At 41.6% G+C, this 19,705-nt stretch overlaps 1 protein-coding gene across 7 annotated transcripts in view; it reads right to left on the reverse strand.

Annotated features, from left to right (window-relative positions):
• The window catches only part of sgcd (sarcoglycan, delta (dystrophin-associated glycoprotein)), a 241,934-nt gene that overhangs the window by 112,681 nt on the left and 109,548 nt on the right, over positions 1 to 19,705 (reverse strand). Inside the window, exon 1 of one of the 7 annotated variants that reach the window (XM_020615171.1) lies at positions 1,232 to 1,559. The exons of the other annotated variants lie outside the window; for them this stretch is intronic. Coding sequence (XP_020470827.1) covers positions 1,232 to 1,234 — 3 coding nt within the window. The 5' untranslated portion in view covers positions 1,235 to 1,559. Of the gene's footprint in view, positions 1 to 1,231; positions 1,560 to 19,705 lie in introns of those variants that run through there. 7 annotated transcript variants of the gene reach the window in all.

Raw genomic sequence — 19,705 nt, forward strand, 5'->3', positions numbered from 1 at the left:
AAAGAGAGCACTCATTGGCTTTCTGCCTGGATATAAACAAATTCTCACTAATGCAATTTTAAAAAGTAATTGAAGTCTAGATCATGTTCGTAAAGCTATTAACAGGTGTTGTGTGTTCCTAGATACACAAACCAAAGTATGCTGATACTAATGACTGCGACTTCTTGAGGAATGGGACAAGGGCGGTGCAGCCATCCATACCTCAGCAATAAACAAGTTGGTTTGGAGCAACAGATTACACTGCTGGAGGTTTTTAAAGCTTCCATGGCTGAGTTGACTTTTTTCTTCAGCTGTACTCTGAACACAACCAAAAGAACTTCAGACAAAAATGACAACAGGGATTTATGGCCAACATTATTTAGATTCCTGGTAAGCTTTTTAAAAATTGTTATTTGGTATTATACTAAAATTCGGGTTTAATATTGGTTTCCAAAATATCCAAACCATAGCCAGCCCCAATGTGAGACTTTACTTGACACTAGCTCCAAGAGACTTCAGACCTAGCTTGAACTTGTCCCAGTAGATTTAAAAAAAGAAACTGCTTTTACCCTCTGAGCTACACAGAGAGACTGGAGCTACATAAACACAAACACATGTTCCCTCATCACAGCTGCTGCTGATCCCCTCCCACCAGAGCAGAACCAGTGTTGAGAGACTTGCCTGCTCCTCTACAGATGAACCCCGACAGTAGGCTACAGTCTGTCCACACGCAGACTTATTTATAGCAGCTCGCTCCCTGGAGGGACAAAGTAATTGAAACCATTTGTGTTGGTGGGACTGATATGGGGGAGCAGGGTGGCCGGTGCAACCACCAGGCGACCCTTCTCTGTCTCTATACACCGATTCTAGAAAAGGGGCAAAATGCAAACAGCCTTGGAAATCACTTTGCTTGCTTCATTTCATTTCTGAAAGAAAAAATTAAGTTCCTGAGCTTCATTTCTTCCCAGTTTATTCAGTTCACAATAAATACATTTAAGTGTTTCAGTCTTGGGGGCTCTGCATTTGTACAGTGGTTATCGTGTTTTGTTGTGTTTTTTTCTGGGCTGCCGAGCACAAACACAAGCAAAAGAAAGAAGCCAAATGCAAACTACAAAGGAGGACCTGCAGCTCTAATTTGGTCCCTTTCTGAAGGACTAAAGTAGCAGCACCTAAAGCTCAGCCCACCTCCCCGCCCACAACAGCACCACACAGTTAATGAGCTGTCCAAACATGGCAGTGAAGCCAAACTTACCATGCTTTGTTTTTCTTGCTTACTGCTTCTTCCTCTCTTTATTTCCCGTTTCCCTCCCTTCTGGGCTCCCGGTGAGCTCTGCTCAAAGTCGAGGTGTGTCAGCCAGATAAAAATGGGTTGGTGCTGCTGCAAAGAAGCTGCATGGGGCCTTCACTGACCAAATCCACGTCAGGCATCCACCTCTCTCTTTCTCTCCACTCCCCGGCTGTCTTGTCAGCTTTTCCAATGGCAAACTGCTCCCCGCCTCTTTTGGCCAAGTCCCTGAGCTGTGGGCTGTTTCCTGAATGCTCAGTGGACTCCTGTGACCCGGCTGTCTCCCTTTTTTTTTTTTTGTGCAGGCTGCTGCTCTGCTGTGGAGAGCCTTGCTGCTCCGGCCCTCTGTCTCTCTGAGTTGCAGCCCTGCCTTCCTGCCAGATTTAGAACCAGAGACACATGTGGGCTTCTGGTTTGAAGTTTTAAGAGGCGGGACTTGTCTGAGATTCTTGGTTGTCATGACGACCCCTACTGCCCCTCTTGTGTGTTATGAGCAAGTTTATGGGGGCGTGTTTTTTTTTCCATGTGTGTATTGTGTGCAGCAGAATATATAACATGGAGTCACGCAGTAAGGCCTGTCTACTGATCTGTACACAGACATCTGATCCATCAGTGTGATTGACAGATTAGTGATTCACTTTATTTATTTAATTATCTTTTGACTTTGACTTGTAATCCTGCTTTTATGTCTAGTGGTGGGTATTTTGAACGTATTAAGAAAAAAACTATGCTTTATGTTCTAATTTAATATCATTTTAAAAACATTTTAAATACATAAATAGTATAAAATATCTACTTCATGATCAAGGTTTTAATACAAATGTCATACTGATTAATATTGGCAAATTTATTGTTAATTACTTAGTTTCAAAAAGAGGTTGTTTCAGCTGTGTGTGACTATAATCTTGTGATGTGTTAGGCTCATATATTGTCATTTAAAGGTTCTACTAGAAAACATTTACACCCTTGAACGTTCATAAAGTGCCGTTACGACAATGCTAGATAAACAAGCAGAGTTACCACCATCCAACCCACTACTCACAGGACATTTGGCTAAAAAAAAGTTTCACGTAAATTCTCTGGTACATTCTGCCTGTTCATTGATATTACACTCAACTTGTTTCTGAGGGAATATCTGTTGGAAAAACAGTGTTCAGACCTCCTGGGGAGTTCACAGACTTGGAGAGTCAGTGCTAAGGTGCACTGGAGCTGTTCTGGTAGCCCAGCACCTCACTGAGACGCAGTATGTTGGGTTGCCCTTTAACATGCCACCCGTCTATATGTATTTATATACACTTTCCTGTGGCTTCAGCAACATGTTTCTGATGGAAACATCACATCTGTAAAGCTTCAGTGAACTGAAATATTTAAGAGTGAGAGAGTGAGTGCACATTGGACAGTCAGCATGGGAGCTCAGAAGACAGAGAAAGGCAGGGAGCAATTTAGAGAATGCAAATTCCTCTCCTCCACTTTTAACATTCTATGTCCTTACAGTGAGGGAGGGTAAAGCCTCACAAAGCTTCTCCTACAAAGCTCCACTTTCTTTTCTCTTCTCTTCCCTCCTCTTCCTCCATCTCTTCTCAGCCACACTGATCCAAATGTCTCTGCCTGCTTGTGGTGAGACAGACTTTTTGGTTAGGGGAATACTTCATGCTTTGATGTTACATCAAGCAGTTTCACTGCACTACACCTTTAATAAGAAAAAGCAAGGTGCTTTATTAGTAAAGAGGTAAAAAATCCTTTTACCGCATATGCCCATGAAACAGGGTAAGCTGTAGATATGTCTGAGCTTCAAATTCACTGACAATGTTTAAGCCTTGTAATTTCAAAAATTCTGTCTAATCTGAACCATTTTATTTTTGCCTTTCACTCCCATATAAGTCACAATGGAAATGCAGCCACTGTTTCACAGCACAGACTAGAATCAAATGAATAAGGGCAATCATTGTTTAGCAGACGAGGCGAGGCCTGAATCTTGAGTGGGCAGTCGGGATGAAGGCTGCAGACACCAGGAGAACCTCACTGTTGTTCCCTGGGCTGCGGCTGGAGAGCCACGTGATGATGCATTATTAAATATAGAACAGAGGAAATCCCTAATAGGCTTATAGTACAGAAAAAACAGCAGGGCCCTGTTTCATAATGAAGCTGTAGTTTAGGAAAATATGCACATGAGACGAAGCAGATGATCTCAAGGGTTTAAAAGAGGAGGCCAAGAAGATGGTGGAAAAATATAACGTGACTCACTCAGTAAACATCTGTAAGTTCAAGGATCTAACAAACATGCAGCTTTCAGGTACATATGAAGTTAAAACTAAAAACATTTCAAACAAAAACACAACTGACCATTGTGTTAATAAATCATGTTCCCTTCAGCAGAAAAATATGCTTTCTGAAAGATTTCCACGGGACCAGTAATGAGCTTTTTCTTTGTCCTTACCAGCCTTGGTAGCGGTGATGGGCCAATGTTCTTTTCACTAATTAGTCCAATCGATTGTATTCTGTTTACATGCTCCACTGTAAGCATCAGGAAAAAGGTCAAGCATGTGCAACACACACACAGGGGAGCTATGGCTTTATCAGTTTGAACCCCCAAGAGCCACAATTAGGTCAAAATCTAAGTCTGTCCAGTACTAAGGGCTGCAACAACTAATCAATAAAATCGGTCATTAAAATATTTGGCAATTTAATTGCTGATTAGGCGGGTCTGGTCACATAGCTGAGTGAGATGGCTGTGTCAGCGACTGACTGACAACATCAATGAGGCGTATTAAAGCATTTGAAATAGGGCGGAAGCGGTGGATAGTAGTGAGCATGGTCACATCAGAGAAAAGTGGGCGACCAAAGTCATCTGCAGTTTGGAAGCACTTGATTTTACAATCAGAAAGCAGACGGTCCAGTTATGGCAGAGGAACATGATGCTAGCACCTAGTTTATACTCACCAGGTGGCTTGTGGCAAATGTGATGTGATTTGTGCATATGTTTCATACTTCAGATTAGTCGTTTATTCAAAGAAAGTATTTACAATACTCACAGAGCTCCTAGTGTAGCTGTTCATGCTTTTCACCATTAATGATGATAAAAAATATGTTAATTACAGTTCAGTTACACTCTCACAGAGGTTTACAAGAGTGTCCTGGCAGCAGAAGTCACATCACAGTCAGACCAGTTTCTCCTGGCTAGCTCGATGGCTACAGCATGGCCCCAACCTCTCTTTCAGCGTGGTTCAGTCCGAGGAGGCTGCACCTTTCTGAAAAATGTTTGAATAACCAAGAAGCCAATATGTTTACCATCTTTCTCTGTCCGTGTGTAAATTCATGTCTGTGGATATGGAGCAGAGAATAACCTCTCTCTGTGTTTCTAATTGTGTGTGTGCACTTTGATGGGTGGGGACATCAGACGTTACACGTTATTCTCACCATACGTCTGTCAGTTTTAGCTCTTTAGTCTGTCTGCATGTCCCTCCAGGTCTGTCTCTGTGAATAGGTCCCATACTGATGCATGAGTGAATGTTGTTATTTTATTGTGTGAATCACACCTAAGGCAGAAATCCTCAGCCTGCTTTGCTCTATGTATGAAAACAGCCAATTATAGGCCCAGACTGGCCTGGCCACGGGGCTTTAGAGCTGGTCCAAATGCAGGCAACCTTTGCTGAATGTGAATTGCTCCACAGATGTCATCATGAATAAACAGTGATATTTATTTCCTGCTCATACTTTAATAAAACTGCACTCCCTCTTGTTTACTCTCTCTGTAAGTGTGATCTGTCTTTCTGCTTTAAACCCAGGCCTAAACAGCTCAGAGAACATTGTGATTAAACTGTGAACTCAAATTCATCACAAAGGCCACGTTTTCCTCATTTTCTCTGCAACGATTCATTGCAGTGACAAAAGGCTCAGATATTGCCAGATCACAAAGCTGAACAACGGAAAGAGGCTGAAGAAAGAGCTGATTATCATAATCAGATGTGAATCTTATGTGGAAATTGACTAACCATCTAAACACTAAACATTGTGGTGTGTTTAGGTTTATTGTTCAATCTTATTTGAGCATGATGCCAAAGAGGTTGTTTATTTCAAGAGTAAATCCATATTTTCATTAGCAATAAAAATCATCACCTCATATTCCTCGCTCCATATACTTTATGATTCTAAACAAATTATTTTTATAAATACAAGAGGATCCAACACTTGCAGTAAAACACTCCTACCTCTGTGACCATAGCCAACTTAGCCAACTTAGATGGAAAGGACTGTGAATGCAGGACGAGCATCGAGTCTCTGAACTCTTCACACCTTGCAAGAATACACCAAGCTTACAGAGCACAATGGGTGATGACAATAACATCACAGGTGGGGACAGCAGGGAGAAACTGAACAGCAGAAGTAGCAGTGTGGCGTTTCCACTCTAAAGCTGCACTTTTACGGCACTATCTTAACACTAAATCCATTTTTTGAGTTAGTAAATTATGTATAACCTTTCAAATATTCTATTAGATAATCCTGGTCCCATTCCACAGGATCCATTACAACAGGAAGGGGGCATGTTAAGGTTAATAAGAAGGGTTGCCAACATAGAGACTTTCTCACTAGATTTAATGACTTTTAAGACCCCTTTAGCACCTGGTCACCTTTTGGACAGACCTTAACTCCTCTCCTTGCAAAGTCATCAGTATGTGTCAGTGAATGTGCGCTCATATAGCTCTGGCTGTCTGGACAGCACCACATTCATTTTACTGTACCACTCAGCAGGCAGACAAAAATATGAATGAGCTGTGAACATGCACACTTAACAACCAGTCTGTGGCACAGCACACCTTCTCCCTTGTTTTTTGTTCTAAATTTTATAACTGTTACGATTTTCTCAAAATGCACACAGTTTGAGAGAGTTTGTTCCAGTGCCTCATCTTCGCTGTTCACAGCCTTCCTAAAATTATACGCTCGTTATATAGGCACATATCAGAATCGGTGTAAAACAACAGAAGGTTTTATGCACTGAAAAATAACAGAGGTGACTTGATCTCTAAATGAAACATAAGCTGGCAACAGGAATGACCTGTCAATCAACAGTCAGTGTTTGGAGGAACGTTTGTGTGATTGGAAGCATTGCCAAACTAATCGAACAGCTGACTGGCCATTTCTCTGTTCAGTCAACTCAGGATGATGGTTACAGCCATCGACGAGGTCGCACTCCACAAAGAATACATGAAGTAGGGTAGAACTTTGTTGGGGAGTAATTCTTGTGAATGGTACAATAGAAATAGCAGTAGCCTGTTTTACAAATAAAGACATTACACCAAATACTTTTCACAGAACTTCCTCAGTGTTGCTGCCACAGCTCTAAATGTTCAGCACTTGATGATGCTGGTCTATTCGGTTGTCTCGTCTTCTTCTCAGAGCCTCAGGTTCAATTCTCTGTTAATTAGTCATCTTAAAGTCACCTCACTGGAAAACAGTCTTGATTTGTAAACCGTCACTGTGGCTCACCCGAAGGAAACCATAAAGACCTTTTTCCTGTCAGCTGTCAGACATAAGAACATTATAATCTCAATATCTATAAATGCACAAATATTGCTGTATTATTAACAGTGTTTCTTCTCATGTTTCATGGTGATGGCCTCTGTTTCCTCATGTGTTTCACCTTCTTCTTTACAAGGAGACATGTCCTTTTCCATCAAAGGATGTGAACTGACTGAAATCACCGAAAGCAATCTGAAATCACCGACAATCAATGAAACTGTCAGTCACCACCAGCTGATGCAAAGCACATACACTCTAGTTGAATTCCCCGCCCCCGTCTTTCACTTTCAACTTTCTCTGTGACTGTGATTTTGTCCCTAAAAAGCTAAAGTTGCAGTCATTTACATGGCTTAGAGGGGATTTTTGCCATATCACAGCTTGACAGAAACCATTCTGACTCTCATAAAAGCTGCTGTGTGCAACATACTGTCCCACTGTGTTGCATTTTACAGGATTGCATCACTAAAGCATCTGCACATGCATTTTTAATGAGTAACAATGTTCTTTCCGCTGGATGTGCAATTGAAGCAGAAATGCTCACTGAGTGATCATAGGTTTATGCTATAGATGTCCCAGGGAGAACACTCACAAGAAGTGAACAGGGTCCTTTAATGGTTCAGGCCTGGGATGGAGTCATTTCCATCGTTAAAATGTGATGACCTCTCTTATGTGCAGTTGGGGAATTTCTAAACATACAGTAAGCTGGGGGCTAATTTTACAAACAGGAACTGGGCTAACCTCCGTGGCAACAAATGTGCTTTTAACTTATATATGGGATTGTTCTCCATTACATTCTCATTAGCTGCAAAGCTATGATAGCACAGAGACAGTTCACTGCAGAATTAGGGCTTTGGATATAATGTGCCTGAGCTTTGTGCCAGAGGATAAAAGCAACTGCTCATACTGTTAAAGTTGTAACTTGGAGCATCAATTTCCTATTATGACTTTAAGCTTGCGAGGTAAATGTAAACTTAGTGAAATGCTACAAGCTACAAGTATGAACCTGCATGTCTCTGAGGAAGCGTGCTAGCCAGGATTAAGTGTTTGGCTTTATCGAGCAGCCTGATGCACCCCTGCTATATAAACACAGTCATTTCAAGCTGTGTGTTTTGACACAATTCTAATGTCAGTCTAATGTCAAGTCATTGTGGCTCTGATGCTCTTTACTGTTTTTAAGGGCAGAACCATGCCAAGCTGATCTGAAATAACTAGCAGAGACAAAGGCCAACCGTTGTGTCACCTCATGTTGCCTTCATCTGGGCAAAAAATGGCACATGAACACAATGCAGAGACCACAGCCAATGGCCCACTAATACATACTGTACGTACTGCATCTACGTGAGAGAAATGATTCCTCCTACCAGCAAGTTGCGGTGTCCGTATTCACTATTCAGAAAGGGAAAGAAGAAGACCTAGACTGCAGATATATAAACTATAAACAAAGCAGCTCTCGCTCACCACAAACACTTTATTGCTGCTTCTAAACCAGAATGTATCTCAAGAAGTTGTAAATGACAAAGACATTCTCTTGGTCTTTTGGTTGTTAAAGAAGAAAGGAGGTCATGGAGGTGACAAACAAAGAGAAACTATAGTAAATGGGTGAAATCCATGGATACTACAGCAACAGGCTGAAGGCGCTTTGCTGAACCCTTCTTTTCTTTTTCTTTGATTCGTTAAGCTGAACAGCCAATCAAAGTGGTCTTTCTCATTGACAAAGTCCACCGCCGATTCAACGTGCCAAATCAACTGAAAAGCCACCAACAGGGTCCGACTAGTGCCAACGATGCAGGACAAACCGCAAAGACAAAGGTGACGCTCACCGACGTGAGTGAAATCATAATGAAATCTACACACAGCTCTGTCTGTGTCTACACAAGATGTGTTCAGGCACTTGCCACTTGTGAATTGTCAGTGCTCAAAGCCCAGCACACTTCACTCAGACCTGAGTCACACCGGTTTATGTAGACTGAAATTGGACATAGCATTTAGCCTTGAAAGACTTCAATCCTGCAGTTTTTTTTTTTTAATTTGTGACGTGACTCCGATATGCCCTGGAGGACTTAGGACTTTTGCGATTTGCTCTAACAGACTTCAGACTTGATTTGGTGTTGTCTAACAGTTCTGTTTGTTAGTGGTGAACCTAAAGTTGAGCCCCATTAAATTTGACCTAAATCGCAAAAATGTACAGTCCGTAAAAAAGTGAATCCACTGGCTGACTAACCTGTACAGACAGCCCTCAGCTCTCCTGGATGGCAGTGTCTTAGAGTTTGAGAGGCTGGGGAAGTTCTGTCAATTGGGAGTCAAGAGAGGAGATGTGAGTTAAAAGAGAAGAGGTGTACACATAGAGACGAGCCCTGCAGGTTAATGATGACTGTTCCACTGCCGGGCCCCAGCCATCTGGTTAACTTGTAATAGAGATTGTTCCTGCCCAACACAGACGAAGCTACAGAGGAGGTAGCAGGTAATTTGACGGCAGGGTGGCCAAGAGGTGGGAATCTGGTATCGAATGTTGATTAAATGTGAGAGCGGGTATGAGGTACAGTGCAGCACTTGCTTCCAGATAATTAAGATATGAGCTACAGGTGACAGTGATGCTAACAAGAATGGTAGCACTTCTGCCCCTTAGTGAGCAGAGCCTGCCAGAATGACAGGAAACAGGTCCACATGGTCACCTTACGGTTACCAAGACTTCATGAAGTGAGACAGAATTACAGCGTGTGAAATATAAAGACCCTGTCTGGCATGTCACAAAGGAAAATGACAGTAACTTATTATCTGAGAGTTGGTCCGACTCCCATCAACATTTTTGTGTAATTTTGTGGCCTCTGTGTCCGGTAAAGACATGGAACCACATGCTAGGGCCCAGACATTATGTGTAACCTTATCAGTAACCTTGATTTATGGTTCTGTGTTGAATCTACGTAGAGCCTGCGCTGTAGGTTACATTAAATGGCTTACGCTGTTGTGAGCATTTATACTCGTGCACTGGTGTGTCTGTATTGCCCTGCAATCAAACTGTTAGAATGCCAGTTGGCACTAGGTTTCTGTGCTACTGTTTTGCTTATCTTTGTCGCTTACTAACAATGGCAACTGAAACCGAGCGGGTCATGATGGAGTTAAAACTAATGGATGTTGAACGCCAGTTCCTTTTACTGAAACTGCAACGCAAAAGAGAGAAGACATTGGATGATGTATGATCACTGAACCAACTGAGGCAAAATAAAGGGGGATTTTCTGTGCTTGTCTGGTCACTAAGAGACAGTAATGAGGAAATACTGTGCGACCAATCACAGCTGTTGTGGTCTGCGTCACTACAATGTGTAGCTACATTTCTGGGAAGGTGCATATAAGGCTATGGCATAGAGTATGAGGCTACATGCGACCTATGCCGTAGGTATGGTGTAGATTCAACGCAGAACCATAAATACAGCTTTAGAAAGACACCTTCAAAAAATGGCACCTAACTGCGAAACTAAATATTTATGCTTTAAGCTAATAAAACTAATTTTCTCATTTTTAATGGATAATTTGATTCATTTAATTGTTTACCATTATTTCTACAATAACAACTGATCAACTAACAAACAAAGTTAGGAACTAATTGGTTAGAAAACGAAGCAGGAATCTGTCCAAAACACAAACATGACTCCTGATGAATTCTACTGTTGCTCCATAACTGCTTGATGTCTAAATAACCAGCATTTCCAGTATAAAACCTATAGATTTTTGGTTGACCTCAAGTGGCCAAATAATTAATTCAAAGTTACTTGTGGAATTTCATGACACTGAGCCAACTTCATCTGCAAGTGAAGACTGGAAAAAATAAATAATTTCTTCTTTGTGGTCTTTTCAGGTGAGACTTTCTGCACCAAAATGTTACATTAACTACTTCCCTGCAGAACTACACCTTTTTTCAGGCATCTGCCTGAAAGAATCTGGATCTGTTTCATTCACTAACTTTCCCTTCCTTGCACACACTCCTCTTTTGGCCATTCCACCCATGTTGTTTGAACAGAGACAGAAGAAAAACATATTGCTCCTATTATACCCTGGTGCTCGGTTTTCCATAGAAAGCAGTGATTGTGTTTCCACTGGAGCATGGTGATGTAGATGATGGCTTTGGCAGGCGGGCGACAGGCCTGCTCTGATGAGCTAACACTCCGCTGGAGGAGAGAGGGATGGGAAAAGGCATGAAAAATGGTGCAGCATTTAGCGCGGCTTGGCACCACAGCCATGGGTTCAGTGAGTCAGAAACGACGAGGCCGTCTTTGTGGAGTGTGACTGTCACCGCCTGATGACAGACTGCATTCTGGGTCCTCGGAGGGAAGTACAGAGGATGAGATAATGGTTATGGAATAAAAGTCTCCCAAACAGACAAAATACAGTGACATAAACTGCCAGCTTAAGGTGAAATATTCAGCTACACAACAAAAGCTGTAAGCAAAAGCTGTCATCCCTAAGCAGCACATTCATACACTTTGACCGTCCTATCCCTGAATATATTGTGTTTGAAATGCTGCATTGATCTGTAAGCAAATGGTATTTTTGGCATGAAACATAACTGCTTGGCACTTCAGAAAACACTCTTGACTGCCCAGAAGTCAACAAACTGGTTTGCACACAGGAGGAAGACTTGTATAACTTGACATCCACAGTAACATATGGCTGGACTTAGTTTTTAACCTTGTAAATTTGTTATGGCTTAAATGTTAGAAAACACCTGACTACATACACCAAGAAGACACAGAGCAAGATTACTGCTAATTTGAAATCCTGTTTGTGTCCACCTGAAGAAGCCAAGCCTAAATATTCCAGATAAAAATATCTGCGTATTTAGCTGCTAAATATTCCAGTTTTCACATCCAGGTATCTTTGTGTCTGCCGTTTGGTGCTGCACAGGTTTCATACCATGGGCTTAACCTTTTCTTCTCAAAGCAGCTCCTAGGTGCTGCTGAGTGTGCTGACACTTAACCACGTAGTACTGTAAATGTGTCCTAAATCGCAAACAGTGAGCTAAAAGAGGATCTAAAGTTACATAGAACTGTAGAGCTGCTGATTATTCTCTGTGGGTTCACCAGTGTAAGAAACTGCTCTTCACATTGCATGTAGTCATAGGACTTATTAATATAAAAATATTATTCAATGGAAGCTTAAAATCGGAATAAGTTAAATGTATATCTGTATATTTTTCGGAGTTCTTTCTACAGGCTAAAGGCAAAGTAGTCGGTAACATGTGGGACTCCTACGCTGCTGTATTTGTATAGTAAACCATGATGGTTTGCCCTGCAGCGAGACAAGCCAGGAAAGTGGTTTATCTACTCACTTTCACACATTTCCTCCAGTGAATTTGCCTCTGAGCTCCCACATGATCATTGTAGGATCACAGGAAAACCACCAGCAGCTCTGAGACGATCATTTCAACTGATTAAGCCATAGAGACTGAGGCTACTCTTTGTACTATCAAACTAGTGCATAAACATGCTATCTGTAAGCATGAAGCATATGTTAACATGAATCCTTCTTATCCATGATGACTGGCTAAATAAGGGTTACAGTTCATTAGCAAAACTAAGAGCAAAAGCAGGAGAGAAGAGTTTTATGGATCTGCTGTGCAGCGCATATCAAGTGTGTTTCACTGAGGACAACTGAGAATGAGGGCATGCACAAAGAGAACGGAGGAATTTCTCAATCTAAAAGCTCCTGTCAGACTAAACAAACATTGTTGTCTGCACTGACCAGAACATCACAAGGACTCACTTTGAATGGAACTGCAAGAACCTTCAAATGCAGCAAAGTGACTCTGACAAAGTTTGTCTAAGTCATGAAAAATGGTGGCAGGACATGAAAGTGGAGAGACAAACGAAGACAAAGCAGGATACTGGGGTAACATTTTGTCCTTTTTTCTATAGTGATTCTCTCCCCTAAATTCATGGCTCAACCTCACTGGTCATTTCACTGTCTAGACATGGAAGCTGTGAGTAGATTCAGAAGAAGAGCAAAACTCATGGTTTAGTGTTTTTGTGCAGCAAATGGAATGAAACACTGAATTAGATACTGAATGCTGCAATAACAAGGACGAGATCAAATAAAGCAGAGCATTAAAAATCTGCCATTAGCTTCCTTCACCGCAGCTTCTCTTTCTCAGCATTCTGCCCTTGGCTAGATTTTCCGCTTCTTTTCTTGTTACAAAACACGCTGTTCCATAACACAACTGTACAGAGCCAGACTAGTGCCAGCAGCAGACGGCTGTTAAACGTTTGTTGTTCTAATTTCTTTCAGCTACATTTATTCATTTCCAGAGCACACAGTGCAGGTGGGGCTAATAGAAAAGGTCAGAGGGAGATGAGGACTGACAGGATGTGTTTAACAAGAAGGGGTCAAACCTGAGGTGTTGGGGTGACAAGAGTGCTCAAAGCCCTGAGGACATTGTCCATCATTTCTGCAAAACGGATGTCAGACATACTGTTCTGAGGGGAAATGGATGCTGTAAATGCTGAACAACCTCTGTTGACAACTCCATAAATTCAGGAGTCAAAGTGTGTATACGCATAAAATCATGCATCTTTCTGTCTAGTTTTAGAACCACCGTGTTCACTCTTATAAACATCAGCCATTTTTAAATTGTAAACACCCCCATTACACTGTAAACAGATGTTAATGCATCCCTGTTTAACATTTAGGACAGCACTAAAGCAGTCTCATGTGTGTCATAATGATCACAGAAATACGTGTCCAAAATCTAAATTCACAGCTAAATACTGTTAAATACTGCATGTCTATTATATAGCTAGTACAGTAAATGAGTGAAAAGAGGAAACATTGTGGACTCTGCTGTGAGGAAATCTTGAAATCATTCATCCATTTTTTCTAACAGAGTATGTGCTCAACCACAGTACTGCTGCTCACAGCCCAACATAAACACAATGCAGCTCCCATAATAAAGCAGACAACGTGTAAAAATATGCTTCAGCTGTCAGAGAGGTGCATAGATAGTTTGATGCTTAGGGAAGAAAGAAGCTGTAGGCAGATTAGGAAGTGCTAATTAGTGGTCCATAACATTACTTAATGAATAAAAATAATTTAAGATGTATTATCACTATCACTCCCAACAATCTCTTCACGCTTCTGCAAACACTTTGTGCAGTTTTTATTCCTTCAGTCATTAACATTTTTGACCTGAGGCTGTAAAGTCTTTTTATTTACAGGCTTAGTCAGCTAAGTCATTTCATGTCTCACTAATGATAGACGGCACAAGTTACTGGCTGACTCCATATTTTCAGCTCCTCACATTAAACAAGGTGGAACCAGAACATGTCGGTGACTGTTGCTTCTAAATAGCTGCCAGTAAATTTTCTACCAGTGAACTGACTCATGGCTGCAGCTCTAGGTCACTGAGTGGCTTCATGAGGACAACACAGTGGGTTGGACATAGTGAGGGGATCTGGTTTGGAAGGAGGAGGTTTCCTCCTCCGACAGAGGAGACATGGCCCTGACGAGGATCTGCTGGATGGTGGTTTTTAATTTCAGATGTCATCTATCTATATGATATTATTTGGAATGCGAGTGTTAACTACAATGCTCAATTTTCTGAAAAAAAGTTGTTAAAGGCTTGAAAACAAATGTGAAGCTTTTATCAGTTTCTCACCCATTTGCTGTGGGTACTCATACAGTAACTAGAAATTACAAAAACTGCAGTAACAGCGGAACATATGGAAGGTTAGTGAGCACAAACACATCTTATAAGCTCTACAGGGAATTATTGGTTGGTTGTATATTGTGCAAAAAAGACGGGATTTCACCTCATTCATTGCAGACTATAAAGGCTGCACTGTGGTTTCTGTACTGTTTAAAATCCAATGGAAGACCTGAATAAAGCATGTCCTTCATTTCCAATAATGAAAAAACATTTACCTGCTGCAGTTCCTCTGCATGAGGTTCACTGAAGTATGTACTTGAAATATAAAGATATGAAGCTGTGGGTTTAAATAAGTCAGAAAAATGATGGTGAATATCCAGGACAAAAGAAATGGGCTGAGTCAGGGAAGATAAATGAGTCTGCCTCCTGCACGAGCTCTTCACTCAACCAAGCACACACAAAGCAAATTCACAAACATCCTCTGTGCAGGTCAGAAAATACAATTGACAAACTGCTGCAGATATGTATTTCAACCAGTGTCAGCTTTGAGTGTTTTACTTATGTTGTTTCCACAACTTTTACATTCAAAACTCAGCCACAGGCATAGCAGAAAAACTGTGGAAACTCCTGTGCATAAACACACACTCACATGCACACTCATTACCACACACAGAGTGCGGCAAACAGGACGAGGCACAAAATTCTTGCAAGGTTGCTCTCTCTGCATCTCTCGCACACACACTACTATGAACTCCATTTGCCCTGTAAAGTTCCACAGAGTTCTTAATAATCTTAATAGTAATCTACAATTTTAGGAGCTTCTTTTGCTTTTTTGCTTCCAAATACAAATGGAAATCTTTGCTGTACACGTGGCTTATTGAACGACTGAAAGAGGAAGCTGTTACTTAGAAAACAAGCTGAACGAGAAGCTCACACATTGCAGGCCCCAGACCATTGCCTCTTTCAGACATGGCACCATGAACTGGCGGGCTACATGTAGCACAGCTCCGTTCAGGACTCTCTCTCACTCCACAGGAGACATCCCTGAATGGCTGTCCCAAAAACAGCTGTGAAACAGGCAAACAAACTGGACGCTCGTATGCAAAACCAACCACTCAGCCCCCACCCTAAAAGACTTGCTCTTGTACAAGTAAAAGCGCTTTGATTAAAGCACAACTCTCACCTTCATGTGACTTGTTTACATTTATTTTGGCACTTGAAAACTTGTCAGCTGATACTTAAATGGCTTTTTCAGGGAAAACCTTAGATCTGCCATATTATGTTGCCCCAGAGCCTTGAGTGACTAATTCCCTTTGACGCCGAATGTGACATTACATGTGAGGTGCATAAATGACAAAAATGTACATACTTCTCAAAGGCACTGGACTGGTGGATGTGGTAGTAATGCTCTATACACTGTCAATATAAGGTACAAGCTTCTCCTAGCAATACCAGTCTGTAAAGAGGTATAATGCCCTTAAATGCTGTAAAGCTTTTAGGGTGAATCACGCATGTACTTTATCTACATAATGTCACAAAATGCACATTCATTTATATGCAAATATAGAAATTATTTCATTGATTGCTGCCTTTTCATGTCAGACCTCTTTTACATGTGTCATTTACATGCGTTCCATATTAGTTTTATGTCAGATATGAGTTAAAGCCATGAAGGCTCAAATGAAAACACCTCTCCTCCTGAGATCAGACTGCTTTTATCAAGCACAGACCGTCTCTACATGTCATGAATCATTTCTTACAAAGTGACAGTTGCACTGCACGCACTTAATTGTATTCAGCTGAAGTGAGCTGAGTCAAATTGAATCAAACTGAGCTGACTTTGACTGCAGTGAAATGAATCACTGAATGTACCATATAGTGAAGTGAATGTGACATAGAGGGAGTACAGACCTGTGCTGCCGGCTGCTGATAAGCAGAGCGCCATGTGTATGGGTGTAAGCCTCATATCTGCTGTTTGATCAGTGTTATTGGGACTGTTGCTAGTGAATGTCAGACACTTCCATGCGCCACACCGTTTGGCAGATGCAGACTGAGCAATGTGTCAGTGCTGACAGTCAAGCTGAGCTGTATCTGTGTGTGAGAGAACATCTGACAGAGAAAGAGAATGACTAGGTCTGTGTACTGAGTGTGAATACAATGAAAACTATCAAATTTAAAAGTAGGACAGAACAGAGAAGCGCTGAACTGAACAAGGCAGCTCACTGTCCATCTTCTGTGAATCTGTTTATTTCCATAGTTCTACTATCAGGAAGAGTGAAAAAGTTATGTAAAAGTAATGAAAACTGTGGTGGTGAGGACAAGTTAGAGATGATTGTTTAGACACATCCAACAGGCTCTTCACTCCAGCTGTGATATCACCACTATAGCTGCTGAATGTTTCTCTTCATAGAGAGCAATGAACAGTATTTCTCATTTTCAACCATTCTAACCAAGGCTCAGACAAAACTGAATCTTTTGAAAAGGATGAATGAAATTTAAAAGTTTCATCTACAGTAAATCAAACTCATCATGACTGGGCCCTGGGCGTCCATGTCCCTGTGGTCTACTGCAGACCGGGAACACCCAACAGGCCCTGCAGTCTGGGAGACGCTCTGACCCAGTCGTCAGCCATCACAGTCTGGCCCTTGTCAAAGTCACACAGATCCTTACACTACCTGTTGTTCCTGCTTCCAACACTGAATGTTTACTTGCTGCCTAATACACCCCACACACTAACAGGTGCCACTGTAACCAGATAAACAGTGTTAATCCCTTCACCTGTCAGTGGTCATAATGTTACGGCTGGTCGGTGCGCCGTATGTTTGTCTAGCATCATTCTTAATTTTCCTGAACAACATGTCAGAGAGTGATAAGGAGAGATAGTGTGTTGTGTTTGTGCCACACAGCAACGTCTTCCTCTCATCCTAATAAAAGCTTTGGAGCCGTGTCACAAATCTCCTAGCAACCCCGCCTGGAGTCATTATGGACGCTCAGTTAAGAATCTGCGCTAATTAAGAAATGTACACTACGACAACCCAACCTACTCTGGTACAGCTGCCAGTCAGAAGAGCCTCTCATTAGCAGAGAAACTGCTGCTATGACCTGTTCACTTGCAGGTGGTGAGGAAGGGCTGAAGTTAATTGCTAAAATACAAATCACAGATTTTTAGGGAGAAATAAAAAGAAAAAGTCATGGATGTACTACTGCAAAAAAAAAAAAAGAAAAAGAAAAAGAATAAGAATAAACCTCATTTAAATATTTAATAACCATTTTGTACAATATTTATATACTGCTGCATTGGACCAGTAACTAGTTGTTCTGGTAAATTTGGATCATCAAAATCAATATGCAGAGTTGGGCATCATCTGCACCCACAAACAAATTCCAGCTCCTCCTCCTGGGGTCAGATAAAATACACAGTCTCATGTTCCGGTCCTAACCTGGGGTCTCCTACCAGCTGAAAGTGATGCCCTATACTTCATCTCTTAAGAGACAAATTCATAAATATAAATATAAAATTCAAATATAATTACCCAAGATTCTCACATTAAGTGCAAAACCACTAAGATTGAGTGCAAAAGGCAAAGGGATCAGCCCTCCACCACCTACAGCAAAGAGGTTCTAGTCAGAGTAAGGAAATCTACAGTACTTGATTATGATGTTGGCCTAAACTTCACATTCAAATGTCAACTCATCCCTGATCCTCGACCACAGCAGTCTAATCCTGCACATTGTCACTGTGATAAACTACCCCAGCTATACACTTCTGTAAATCCTCCCTCAGCAGACCAGATGGAGGTGGTTTTGTTATTTAACATTTAAGTTTCAATATGAAATTTATAGTTATGGCTGGGGGGATGAAGGCTGAGATCAGAGAGGACTGAGAACTGAGCCACTGGACATCAGCAGAAAATGACCAGGGATCAAACTCAGCAAAAACACACCAAAGCTCGTTGTTATATGTGGCCAGGTGAAACGGAGGTGCAGCTGACATGTTCAGCTGTAGCGAGAGGAGTGTGTGTGCCAATAATTATGTACTTTGTCTCTAACTTGGTAGGTATTTCAGCAGAATGAGGGAAAAGCCACTTACTGTACATAACTACCTGAATTGCTCCTGGCTATTGTACAAAACTGAAAGAGTCCCAACACACCACCACACAAGTAAACACACAGATCAACTTTTAGAGGCGCTCCACTCAAGCATCCAGAGCTATTACAGACAATGAATGTAGCGACCAAGTAGCCGGTTTTGGGGAAATGAGCGGAATAGACCATAGCGCTGTCAGTAAAGTCATTATCTGCACTTAAGGTCAGTGTAGACCCATCCTACACACGCACGCACACATGCACACAACAAAACTTAAAAATGTCTTTTCTCTCTGCGAATGACGGCACCATCTCTAGCGGCCTCATTACCAATATCATAAATACATAGCCCGGGACCCTGATTTGTTCAATAATTCAGCTGCTGCTTCTCTTCTCCCTCAGACTGCAGCCGCCAAAGGCAAGTCTGGAGGATGGTGTTATTACAGAGCAGAGAACACAAATCCTGTGTGTGCCAGTAATAGGCAATTGGATGAATACATCACTGCTAGACTAAACCCACTGCCAGTAGAAATTCCCTTGATTATTGTATTTTTTCCATATATTAGCTGGATATTTGTCAAGTTAAAAGGTCAGGGTAGTGCTTCATATTCACGGATTTGCTCATAGATTGCCTAGATATTTTGTATTTTTTAAATACAACTTAAAGCTACATTAATTAGTTTTTCGGTTGGTTGTTCTGGCTAACATAAGGGACAGCTCAGGTTGTTTGGGGACAAGGTCAAAGAGGCCAGACTGAGATGGTTTGGACATGTGCAGAGGAGGGATAGTGGTTATACTGGTAGAAGGATGTTGGAGATGGTGCTGCCAGGCAAGAGGTCAAGAGGAAGGCCAAAGAGGAGATATATGGATGTGCTAAAAGAGGACATGAAGTTAGTTGGGGTGAGAGTAGAGGATGCCGAGGATATAGTTAGGTGGAAACAGATGATTCGCTGTGGTGACCCCTAATGGGAACAGCTGAAAGAAGAAGTAGTAGTAGTAGTAGTTATGGCTAACATATTAGAAAACACTTCCTTAATGACACACCAACAGATGCTGAGCAACTCTATCATCCCCTTGTAATGACGTCGATGAACATGCTGAGACTAAACCATACAGTAAATGTATTGTGAAGTCACAACTCACTGGTAGCTTCCAGCGTTTGGCTCCCTGAAAGGCCGACACTGTCTGCAGTTGGTCGGCTG

This window comes from Monopterus albus, unplaced genomic scaffold (assembly GCF_001952655.1).
Source record: "Monopterus albus unplaced genomic scaffold, M_albus_1.0 scaffold159.1, whole genome shotgun sequence".
In the NCBI taxonomy this organism is placed as follows: Eukaryota; Metazoa; Chordata; class Actinopteri; order Synbranchiformes; family Synbranchidae; genus Monopterus; species Monopterus albus.